General features: G+C 43.5%; 1 protein-coding gene across 2 annotated transcripts; it reads right to left on the bottom strand.

The window, feature by feature from the left end:
- Positions 1-939: 939 nt before the first annotated feature.
- On the bottom strand, positions 940-12,309 carry pop1 (POP1 homolog, ribonuclease P/MRP subunit). Of its 2 annotated transcripts, none has more exons than XM_034697839.1 (16): positions 12,121-12,309; positions 11,845-11,956; positions 10,475-10,615; positions 10,123-10,298; positions 9,228-9,479; positions 9,048-9,135; positions 8,766-8,944; positions 8,418-8,674; positions 8,251-8,344; positions 8,060-8,165; positions 6,343-6,462; positions 3,780-3,901; positions 3,493-3,684; positions 3,258-3,412; positions 2,927-3,142; positions 940-1,914 (listed from the first exon to the last, which is right to left on the bottom strand). In XM_034697839.1, the coding sequence occupies exons 1-16, from the start codon at positions 12,154-12,156 to the stop codon at positions 1,218-1,220; spliced, it is 2,943 nt and encodes a 980-aa protein (XP_034553730.1). In that variant the 5' UTR covers positions 12,157-12,309; the 3' UTR covers positions 940-1,217. The 2 variants fall into 2 exon arrangements, with proteins under 2 accessions (XP_034553730.1, XP_034553729.1); XM_034697838.1 differs by having other exon boundaries at positions 8,060-8,168; positions 12,121-12,308.
- Positions 12,310-12,353: the final 44 nt, after the last annotated feature.

A 12,353-nucleotide genomic window follows, 5' to 3' on the forward strand; every position in this document is an offset into this window, starting at 1 on the left:
AAAGCATCAGTAACAGCAGGTTCATTCATTCAGCACAGGAAACACAGCCACATGTGCACGTAGGTAGACTCATTTTCCACAGACCTGCTAAATGAAGTATGAAGCATCACTTTGAGGGACAGTGGGGGGTTCGCAAGTCTTTGGCACCTATAGAATATTTTGAGGGTAGCAGGGTGCAGTGGCGGTTCTGGGGAGGGGCCAACAGGGGCCAGTGCCCCTGTAAAACTGAACCTGGACCCCCCTGTGCTCCCCCCTCCATACCAAAATAATATTATACAATAAAAAAAGCTTCGGTATCGTGCCGATGTGACAGGCGGAACACATGCATGTGGCACTTGGTTCCAGTCCCTTAGAGCGCTAAGGGACTCATGCTGAGTGTAAACAGCCAAACAGCTGCTGTCAGTCTGCATTTTATTATAGTACACAGTAATATATACTGTATGTCTAGTATATAGGGATGCACTGATGTTTTGCCACTTTGTTCTCAGCCGGTCCTCGCCCTTCTCAGTCTTTTTTGTCAGGGTTGAATGTGTACCTCTGACAAAACCCTTGGCCCCAGCCTGGCCCCCCCAGTAAGATTGGTCTAGAACTGCTACTGGCAGGGTGAAAAGTTTGGTAATCCCTGGTCTAGGCCACTGTGAATATCAGCTTCCATATGAGATGCATGTTGTGTTTCATTAATCAATTGATTAAATTTGTCTATGTGATTAGTTGAGGATGAACAAGAACAAACTTCGAGGTAGATTGCAGAGTGATGCATTCCTGCATGAAACTCAAAATATCAGAGGAGCATGATGAAAAAACAAAACACAATTTGCAAAGCCTGCCCGCCTCTTTGAGCTCTCTCTGCCGCTTGTGATGGGATGTTCGGCAAACAACTCCGTTGGGGTGACAGTCTGAAAGGGTTTCATCGTCAGCCACAGATTCAATGACAACAGATAGAAACTCGAACACATTTATTCAACTGAAAATGATCAAACTCATCATTAATCTAACTGATCCCTTCGAGAAGCATCTTTTATAATTCAGTCCAACACTGGAGTAGATGAAGGCACAATTCAAACTGGCACTTATTGATCACTTACTGATTTATATATCATATAACTTAGAGAGAGTGCCAGACCTTAACGGAACAGAAGTAGAGTCAATCTTTCTCACCTTAGCTTGAAATAAGTGCTGTTTGGAAGAATTGATTTGCATATGTTTAGATGTTTCAATCAGACCTCGATGGTCATTTTCACAAAACGGTAGTGCAGGGAGGTAGGATTGCGGAGGAGCAAGATTCCTCGGTGTTCCATTCGCTGATTGGCAAGAGTTTTAAGGAGTCCAGTAACACTGACAAACCCGAGCGCCTCCCCACAGCCTACAGACAGAGAGAAGTCACCCTGAGTGACCCAGCCTAGAGTCACACGGGAGCAGTGGGAGGTGACACTAGGCAGAGGTTCTGGCCACAGCCCAAAGATGAGGTCCGGAGAAGACTGGGAGGAGGGTTTTGGCTCTTCAGAAGGAGTGGGATTTGGTTCAGAGGCAGAGAGGAGGTGTGACATATCAGGCTCATTTTTCTCTGAAGGCAAAGAGGATTTAGTGGCTTTCTTGGAGCCCTTCTTTACGCGTTTCATCCTGCTTTTGAAGTGGTCTCTGTGCAAAGGCTCCTGGGGGCCGCTGCTGTCTCGTCCTTTATCCAGGAGCTGCAGGTCCTCTGCTGTTGGCACGCAAACCATCGCATGAAGCTCTGGTTTGCCCTTGGAGAGCATCATGAGACGCACCCACACCAGGCTCATCCTGTGTGCCGTGAGAAATGATGTCACAGCAGCGGGGTTGAGTGGTGGCTGAGTCCCAACACGGCAAAACCTTTGGCCTTTGGCTGTTGTCGGTCTGCACCAACCGGAGAGCAGCCTCAGTGATTTTCTATTCCTGGAAGGCACAAAATCAGCAAATATCCATGTATGTCATTTTATCAATAACTACAAAATAAACATGCATTTATATTGATCCTGATCATGCAGGTCTGCTCATCATACCTAAAGTCTCTAAAAGTAGTATGGGAGGTGGGCCTTCAGTTATCAGGCCCTTCTCCTTTGGAATCATCTACCAGTCAGGGTCCGGGAGGCAGACTGCTGCTGCAGACTAAGTTTGTCTTGGGAACTGACACACTTGGATCCCCTTTCTTTCCCTCCCTCTCCTCTGTCTGCCTGTCACTTACTTCGACTCTCCTCGTCCCATTGAAGTTACTAACCATAGACCTTTCTGGAGTTCCTGAGACACAACATTCTGATTCTGATACAATGGTGTTAGATCACACAAAGCAAGCTAGTCCCTCGTCCTCTCCCCAAAGCACAGACTACACGAGCTTCAGAACTGGATCTCAATCAAATCGAGATTGTGGGGCCTGCTGGACAACCGAGTCATTTCCATGGAGGCCCGCTTTACAACTTACAGGAGTTAAACGTCTTGGTGCCATACACAATAGCACAGCTTCAGAGCTCTGTGAGTTCATGTTTGTCAGGTGAGGGCTGTGTTGTGCAAGTTCACACTAAAATAAACTAGTTCAAAGTTCAGTTCATACAGACTAAACTGAACTACAATACACCAGGAAAGTCCCCTACAATAAAATGGCTAACGGTAAAGAAACATTGAACAAACACTAAAGTGAACTATTCATTCTCAAAAAGCTACACGTCCCTTAAACCAGACCAGTTTTTTAGCCCGTTGAGATCTGTCCTGATTCATTCACCTTCAAATGCTCACAGCATCTGGCTTCACGGGTAATGCATCTGGTTTGCTGGACACATAAGCCATTGCGGATGCCTGCTAGGTGCTGTGTATCTGACTTCGGCTATAGTAAATACAGCACACAGCAACTCTTGATACCTCTTGTGGCTAATGGCTGTGATTCAGAAACCTGTGTATTAAAGAAGACAATCACCTCAGTACACTGACGCAGCTGAAAGCCTTTGTTGCAGTGACGTCTCTATGCGGTGTCATCTCCTCCTCTGTTGTAGTCTCAGTGTGGCTGTCTTCCTTCTTTCCCTCTTCTTCTGTTGATATAAGCTCCCACTCCTCCGCCAGCTGCTGCCAGGGGCATCGGAAAGGAGCCAGACAGCCTTGTTTAATGAAATTGGTCCTTTTGGCAGGTGGACGCCTATAGAGAAAAAACACAGGGTTAAATCTCTGCCAAACTACTGCAGCAAGTCTGTCAATATTTTGAACAAAACATGACTGCTGACAAGCTCATCATCGCTCGGTTTTCAGCTGACCTCTTGAACTTCCCAAGCAGCTCTGCCTCCTGCTCGTCCTGAAGGAGAACACCTGAAGGGCAGTCTGGGTAATCATGGGGGAAGTGGGGGACTCCTTTTCCCTGAGAGTGTTTCAGACTCATCTTCATCCCTCCAATGCGAACTCCTCTGTACACCTGGCAGAGACAGAAAGAGCAGGAAACCGTCAATGCTTGGTTTTAAAGGGATTTGAGATCCAGTTTTTTAAATATCCTACCAGAGGGATCCAGAAAGCCATGCCCCATCCTTTAGGCAGCAGCAGGTCCCATCCAGCCCCCCAAGAGCTCATCTCATGCCCCAACTGTTTGCCGGGCTGATGAACCAGCAGAACGGGGACTCGGTTCTGTGTCGGAGTGGGGCTAAGCCTGGAGCCCGGGACCAACACCTCACTTCTTAAGCGGTTCAACTCCTGTGGGCGATAATACACAATGATAGATATATTTTAAAAAAGGAGCAATGTGTATCCTATGTAAGCATGATGGGGAATATGACACATGTAACTGCCTTCTCTGATATCTTGTTCTCAGTGACGTTGTCTCGGACCCAGCCCTCCCACAGGTAACTCTGGCAGCAGTGTTTTGGAACTCCTTTCAACATCAGGTCCCTACTCTTCTCATTGTGCACCTCTGAAACAAACAGACAGCATACACACAGCATGCTCCTTTATGAGCAACATCAATAGAGTCAGGGACGGATATGAAGCCGTCTATGATGTGTTACCTAACAGGAACACACTGATAGTCTCTTGGTTACAGATTATTTCTACTTTTTTTTCCAAGCATGATATCCGTTTTGGTGGAGCAAACTAGTTTTAATAGCCTTAATAAAATAAAAAATGTAACATAACACAGCATAAGAGTTTTACTGGCTCTCACAACGGGTTGTAAATATGACTTTACACATTTTAATTAGAGTTCCAGGAGCTGTTTGCCAGATTTTATAAAGTACAAAAACAATTAAAGCCGCAAGCGGCGATGTGCGGGCCCTCGTTCAAGCACCGCCTGATGTGCGCGAGTTCCAGATGTGCATGACCGCCTGATGTAAGCCACCGCCTGATGTGCTGCAGGTGTTGCTGTGCTGCCTAGGCTGAAACTGTGAGCTTACCTGTGCAGTTATCAGCATAGTGTACATTGCAGTACCGCCTGTCACCAGTAGGTGCTGCTGTGTCTTGAATTATGTTCTGAAGGATTGTTCATCACAGATCATTATAGAAAGAGTTGGGATCACAAGCATGTTAAAAACAAGTTCTGAGAGTAAATACTGCTTGTGTCCAATAGGTGGCGCTATTCAAATGACAAACATGTGTATGTAGATGAGTTCAGGCTGGGCCCATGATGAAACATGTCAAATTTGGAAGAGATCGGAGATTGTATGTAAATGTCAGTACCATGTATTTCCTGTGGGTGGCGCTATGGCTGTAGTAGATATATGAGTCCATAGGTGTGTTGAGGGATGGACCCTGATCATGTGTATGTAAGATCAAACAAATTGAACACTGTATGAAGGAGCTATAAGTATTTCCTGTTTCATGGCGAGACATCAGAGTTTGAGGCGTGGCCACGCCCACACCGATTGACTTAGAGAAATTCTGTCTGTTGATTTTTGATCGTCAATGTGTCTGCTTCAAAATGTGCGTGGTTGGGAGTTGATCGGAGCAAAATTGTAGGAGCTATTTACATAAATACATACTTTAGCGGTTGAAAAAATGTACTCCAAGTTTAGTGAAGTGCCACGCCCACAAAAATTGACGTAGAGAAATTCTGTCTGATATCGTTTGATCGTTAATCTGTCCACTCCAAATTGTGCGTGGTTGGGAGTTGGTGGGACCAAAACTGTAGGAGGAGTTCGAACAAATACATACCCAAAATAAAGGGGTCAAAAACAGAAAAATCAAAATGGCTGACTTCCTGTTGGGATTTCACCACGACGTTAAGAGGATTTTTTGTAGGTCTTGGCATGACACCTTCCCAAAAAAAATTTCATGCATGTATGTTGAACCGTATTATGGGGCTAGCCTTTTCAAATTTCCAACTTCAAGGGGGCGCCGTTTAGCCATTTTGGGGATTTTTTTTTCGGGACCACCAAAATGTCGAAATTTTCACCAGGCCTGGTGCATGTGCAACAGTTGGGGACTTTTGCACCGCGTTATGGCAACCAAATTGGGGTTTGAAAAGTCGGGAGAAAGAAAGAAAGAAATAATAATAATAATCCTTAGGGTTACAAGAGGGCCTCGCCGACATTGTCGGTGCTCGGGCCCTAATAATGGATCTACTGGTGTAATTAAAATATTTTCAGTGCACCCACATTTCCAAAACAGATGGAAATTGAAAATGTTTATATCAGATTTAAATTAAATAAGAATGCAATGACTCGTAAAATACTGAAACTCTAATTAATGTGGGGTTGTATATTTAAATGCAAGCTGAAACTCTTCCATGCAGAAAAGGAAATTTATAAATCAGATCCAATTTGCAAAATATTATCATTATTAAAATGTTATGTTTCTTGTGTTTCCAACTATATCTGACAGTTATTTGAGCTGATGTCATATTTATTTGAACAAATCTTAAGTTATTTTGAAAAATGGGAGGAGAAAACTCAAGAGATATTTAATTAAAATTGGTCAAAAGGGGGTAAAAACTAAGACTAAGGACTTTAAAGTCAACCCCACATGTTTTTTTGTTCCTCTTCGTTGTCCCTGAATCAGCCGTCTTCTGTCACTGAAGTCGAGTTTTGAGCACAGGGTCCTGCCAGGGTTCGAACCTGGAACATCTGCATGGCTGAGCAGAGGCCTCCTAGAGCACAGCACCAGTGATGTACTCGTTGAAACAACATCAGGACGAAAAGCAAAAACTGATTCAGTGCTCAACTTCAGAGTTATCATTTAACGCTCTGGTTTCTGCTCCCATTCACTCCAGATGTATCTTATGTCTAAGTCCATGTATCAAAACAAGCTGTACTGATTTAACAGCTGCTATCATTCTCTGAGTGATGACTTATTTATGATTAATGCATACCTGTAAACAAACTGCTTAAATCCCCCCATGTCTGGAGGGTCAGAGTTTACCTTTTGCTTGCTTTACAGAGGGCAATGCTTTAACTTTCTTTGTTGGTAAAGTCAGTCTGGGGTCATCAACGGTCAGACCCAGCACCGTACCAGGGGGTATCTCTCCAGCCAGAACGACGCCTGTGTGAATTTCAGTGATGGTTAGATGAACACACAGAACGCAGAGCAGTTCTAGATAACATCAACTGAAGGAATTCATGCGGCTATTTGGGGAGGAAGATAGAGAAGAGAGTGGAGGTTGTGCACAATAAAACATGTATTGATAAGACATATTTGATGGTAGAACTTGACACATGACGGATCATACTTATCATACATCACAGGGGTGTCTCATCCTCAAAGGTCACTGATGCATCACCAACAGGAGGGCGAGCAAGGGAGTGTTTGGATCGAGTGTGTGTATCTCTAAACGACGGAAATATCCCAGTAACTTGGCACAACACATCTCCTGAACTATCTGGAATGTGTTTGTATTTCTCTTCAGGATTTGTGAAACTGCAGCCCCATTTGGTGGGTGTTTACATGCTGTTTTCCTACAAGTTGCAACTTGTTTTTCTACGTTCTGAAAGCACTCGCCACTGCTTCAAATCAGACAACTAATCACAAAGAAGTGTGATCGACGTCAGAGCCTCCTGCAGAAAACACCGGTGGCAGCGTTGTTACACCTGCATGGTAAGCATTTCAAAGTTTACACCATGCAGATGTTTATGAACCAAGTAATAAAATGTTAATTGCACGGTGTTGGTCCACTACTACTTTGAGCCACTGGTCAAAGACAAAGCCTGCCCAACCTCACACAAATACTGCAGTGAGAGTGGGGACAATCATTAGGCACAGAAAAATGTCTAATACCTGAGCAGAGCAGGAATAAGCAATGTGTATGTTTCAAAACTGACATGCACACAGCTGGAGTGCACACACATGACTAGAAGTGGTGCTGATTGTTTGAGTCTTTTCAGTAAAGGTGTTTTGAAAAGATAGTTTACAAGCAAAACCTGGGACTTCAGCCCGCGGTCCAAATGCAGACAACAATGGTGGCACAGGAACCTTTCAGATCAGGGTAGAGTAGATCTGGGGGCTAAAAGACTCCGGAACTCTTGTTGAACTGCACCTAATATTTGTCAGGGTATTTAAATCTGCAAGAGGACAACAAATCTAGACTGTTACAACCAAAACGTCCTACTACTGTTTCCTTGTGACCGACTACTCTATTTGTGGAAAACTCTGCTCACCTCTATTTGTTTTGACAATTCATTTTGGTGCTATGTACTTTGATACAGAAACACATATATATTTGAATTTTGTATTTCATGCATTTGTGATAGATTGGAGAAGTATATGTTAATATCTTATCGTACTGTATCATACCACACGCATCAAACATATGATTAACAATACGATATCTAAATTTAAAAAAATGTTACGGGGATACATTCGAGTTCCCAAGAAACCACTTTAAATCACCGCCTGCAGGTCCTGAGGACTCAAAATCGCAAATGGGTTGGAGTGTAGAAGAAACGACCAGGAGAGCAGAATAGTTTAAATCAGAAGAATCAGATTCAACCTGAGAGAAGAAGCGCTTTGCAGCCATGTTTGTAGATAATACTTTTTAGTTACTGGTGCAGCTTGTGTCTAGATTTAAATCACAAACACACTCTAGCATTAACAGTGGTTTTCCTGTATTGGCTGTGCGTGTATTAAGACGTAAACAATTCACCTTTAAGTAATTGATAGATATCAGCTTGCTCTTCATGCAGACTCATCTTGCTCTCATCTGTGCATTGTTTGGACCACCAAAGGGAGGCTGGCTTGGATTTGTCAATCTCCTTAACACAAAAGAAAACTCAAATAAAACATTTGATGACAGTGCAAATATGTTTCAGATGCTTTGCTTATCACAGTTCTTACATTGTGATCCGTAGCTGCTGTCAAAGTGTCTGCCAGGACGGTGTAAGACTGTGGTCCAATGAGACGGAAGCGTAATACTTCCATCGTGAGATCACTGTGAACAAATCCACAAGAGTTTTAAAATACTTCCATGAACATTTGACCCTGACATTGGACGTGATACTAACTTGATAATGATTCCAGTGAAGCTGGATTTCCAGGTTACTGGTGTCGTGGGAGATCTGGTTCCATCTCCGAGGAGTTTTTTGGCTGGTGGTTCAGTAACATCCTTAACGGTTTTCTTTCTCTTTGTTCTCTTTGATCCAGTAACCCGCTTGGCTTTAGGGGTCTCTTTAGGCTGGTCTAGGCTTTGCTCAGTGGGAACGATTGAAGGAACTACAGCCTCGTTACACTGACACACAGTTTGAAGCTCAGAAAGAAGGTCCTGTAAAGTGCATAGGATTACAGTAGACACCATTGATGTTAACTCTGTGGACAACTGTAATATTTTGGATTTTCAAACCCATTTAAATTACCTGTTTAATTGTTGGATGAGCCCAAATCCAAAGCTGCCTGTGTGTTGATCCCTGTGACTGTGGTCTCCAAAGGAAGGTCACAGGGCCGATGGGCTGCAGGGGGTAAAGTCCTGCTTTGTACACCACCACACTGCCCTGTTTCTGCCCTGATAGACTCATTGCTGCAGCAAATGTAGGGCCTGAAAATACCCACCACACACACACACATTACTCCAGTTATTCAAAGTAACATGGAACTTGCATCTTCTATTACTGTTAAGTCATAGTGGGGCTTTTTCTCACCAGTCTCCTTATTCGTTAGCTGCGACAGAGAAGCCAGAAGGTTGTTTTCCTCTCCTTGTAGCTCTATGCAGCAGTAGTAAGAAAGGTCCTGAAAACGGTCACTCTTGCTTTAGTTGCACTGTAATCACCCTTAATTCTAATCTAAAATCACAACACAAGCTCCGTATCGATGGTTGTTACCTGCAGAAGGCAGTGGTTGCTCATTGCCCTGAAGCAAGGACGGTAGCACTTGCTTGTGGGTCTTTCCGCAATGCAGTAGCCCCACTTTTTAACCATGAAGAAGCGCTTGGCGTGCCAAATGTGAGTCTCCAGCCACACATTCTTCCTCTGTCGACGGTTGAACTCCAGCAGCAGATTTCCATGCCGCCGCCGGGCCTTGCGACTTTTATTCTTTGCCTTCGTTTTTGCACCGGCCTGGAGGTTCCTCTCTCGCTGAAGGGGGAAGAAAAAAAGAAATGTCATTCACCATGACGTGCCGAGTGGGACAATCCTACGCTGAAAGGAAACATTTTGACCAAGGATGTTAATTTCAAGTATTTTCCGTGATCGATCTTTGTTTCCTTCACAACACAATGTATAGAATAGACAGTATTGAAGGTGTTTAAAATGTTAAACACATGGAATATCAACGTGTGGAGCAGGCTCATAATGTCCGCGGACACACAGTCATAAAAGTGAAGGCTCAGACTTCAACAAGGGAACTGAACAGAAACATATTTCAGACTCACAGTGTCCAGTATCTGTCTACTCGTTCTTATTGAGAAAAATAATCATGTGAACACGGTCAGGTGTCAGCCGGGACACAACCGGGTCATATTCAGTCTGGCAGCAGAGAAAAAAGTGCTCATGGAGACCTGTCACTCAGCCGCAGCCCCCAGCTGAGCGTCTCCCCTGTGCACAACACCTTTAGTCAGCTGATTCACATCAAACATGCTTTAAACTTAGAACACCTCCCTGATAGCTGAACGAAATATAAGACCACATGATTATTCATTCATTCCACGTGATAGAAAACAAAAACAAAAAAATGTGTTCAAGTACGTTCTTAACAATCATCCCTAATTTTGACCCTTACCATTCGGTTGGCCACCCATCTCAGTCTGCGAGGTAGCCGCTTGGTGTTGTGGCTCATGGCCCGTCTCCTCATGTGTTTAGGCAGGGATCCAAACACATAGTTGCTGCCAGTCGTCTTTCTGACAGCCGTTAGCATGGTGCTCACCTCAGCTGATCTGGCCCTGGCAAAACCTCCAGCTGATGAAAGTAGGGAGAGTTATTTAACTTTAACAATCCGAGTGTGCCATTTGCTTTGTACACGTGAAGGACTCTAGAAAAGTATCTAATCTGAACCACATCATAATAATTACTTTGCTCATCATTTTAAGGTCTGCAACATACTTCAGAACTGCAGATTGATGGAACATGTCTACCTGTGATGATATTAGGCATCTCTGTGGTGTAGCTTCCGCCATCTTTCTCATGTCCACGGGTCCACCGTTCCTGTTGTTGAGGACTCTTTGGCTTCTCTGTAGGTTGATTGGCGTCAGTTGTGACATCATTTAAACCTCCACCTTTGGAAAGATCATCATTTTGTTGTTTAAGGGACATTACAAGTATAATCAGGATGCATACAAACATGCTTTACTAAGGGTTTTCTTGCAGATTAAATTAAGAGTTTTTAAAGCTGCGTCCACTTACAGATCTCTTTAAAAACTCAATTAGTTTCTCTCAAGTTTTCAAAAAAAAATCATGCCCATACCTGAGTTGTTTTCTAAATATGTATCTTGTAAAAGCTGTATTTAATTAGATAATGTCACATCAAGTCACTAAGAACAAAATTCTGGTAAGAGGAGATATAACTATGACTATTATTATTGTTACAGACAACCAGCTGCAACATGTTTAAGTGTTGCAAACTAAACCACAAACTTCTTGTAGCAGAGATGTCATGTCAACACATTAAGAAGAAAATATGAATGATATCACACTAACGGGTGCACACTTAACACTCTCTGGCTTGGCCCAGATGTGAGTGTAACATATTGTCACTGCATTGATATGAAAACGATAGTAATCAGTTATTGTTTTGTTCAGCTTGGTCAGACTTGCTGCTTTTAAAGAGGGAGAGATGCAGAATATCTGAGATCGGTATGCCTTGATGGTTGACTGCTTCTGTTATTTGTTGTTATAAGAGTTATTTATGAGTATGTCAGCTGTCAGTGTGCTTTTATGGTGTATTGGTGGCAGTTCTGATTGTATATTTTGGGCAGTGTTTGACAAACTTATGGGCTGAAAACTATCGGCTCTATATGGCAACACTGACTGTAAACTGTCCAGCTTGCAGCATGGCTTGTGAGAACTGATTGAAACCAGGTTGTGTCTCATTGTCTACCTTACTATGTTTGCAAAGAGGTGTCGGTCGTGTGATCCAGGAATACATTTTCAACTTTGCAAGAGTATATCTTGTTATGATTGCAGCAAGAACATGTGTGTTCCTGGCCTCCTCTACATGTTTGTTAACCTGATAGTCAGGTGGTAGAAATCAGCCAATCAGCTGGCTGTTGATGGAAAGTTGTATCTGACGCAATATACATGTAGAGACGTTCAATACTTCAGTAACAGGACTGATTTAATAATGTGTCCTCATGAGTTGAGTCTGTTTTCAAAGACTGTGTCATGTAAATCTCTGGATGTCAGACAGGGATTAGTTTAGCTGACCCTCTAAACATCTGATCACACAGCAGCACGAGGAGACGAGGGTGTGATGAATACAGAACAGGTAAAGGAGTGAGCACGTTACCAGAAACCGGATTGTCCTCTCCGTTCTGTGTGCTACAAGGTGCAAACAGCACACTGACGGGCTGGTCTCTCATCTTCTTCTCCCACTTCTTCGCTTTAGCTGAGGACATGTTCTACAGAGAACAAGGATAAATGTTACAGACACACACTCCACACTCTCCAAACCCCAACATGAGCAGAGTTATCCACTGCAATGGTTAGCTAGCTAGCAAAGTTACTTCACGAAAAGTTGGTTTTGGTTGAAATAAGAGAAACGGTAATAAAACGTATTTCATACACAACGTGGAGTATTGTTCTCTTCTTGTTCCTCCATGGTGGTAGGACTTTACAATCATTGTAGTGTTCAGAGCTCTGACTGTTTTACCAGGTAGCAGCCATGTGGGCTTCCTGCTCTTCTTCTGTGGTGATGACAGAGTAGAGCAAGCGTTCTTCTTCTTCGTTCCGCATTATCGAGGGCGGTACTCGACGTTTCGGCGCAGTACCACCACCTACTGTGTTGGAGTGTGGCCC

This window comes from Notolabrus celidotus, chromosome 12, assembly GCF_009762535.1.
Source record: "Notolabrus celidotus isolate fNotCel1 chromosome 12, fNotCel1.pri, whole genome shotgun sequence".
NCBI lineage: Eukaryota > Metazoa > Chordata > Actinopteri > Labriformes > Labridae > Notolabrus > Notolabrus celidotus.

Bases quoted from the DNA above. Each gene is read 5' to 3' on its own strand.
- pop1 (XM_034697838.1), bottom strand. From the start codon at position 12,156: ATGGAGGAACAAGAAGAGAACAATACTCCACGTTGT. The intron at 11,957-12,120 runs GTATGAAATACG...TGTTCTCTGTAG, and splicing joins AGAACAATACTCCACGTTGT to AACATGTCCTCAGCTAAAGC. The intron at 10,616-11,844 runs GTAACGTGCTCA...ATCTTTCCAAAG, and splicing joins AGAGGACAATCCGGTTTCTG to GTGGAGGTTTAAATGATGTC.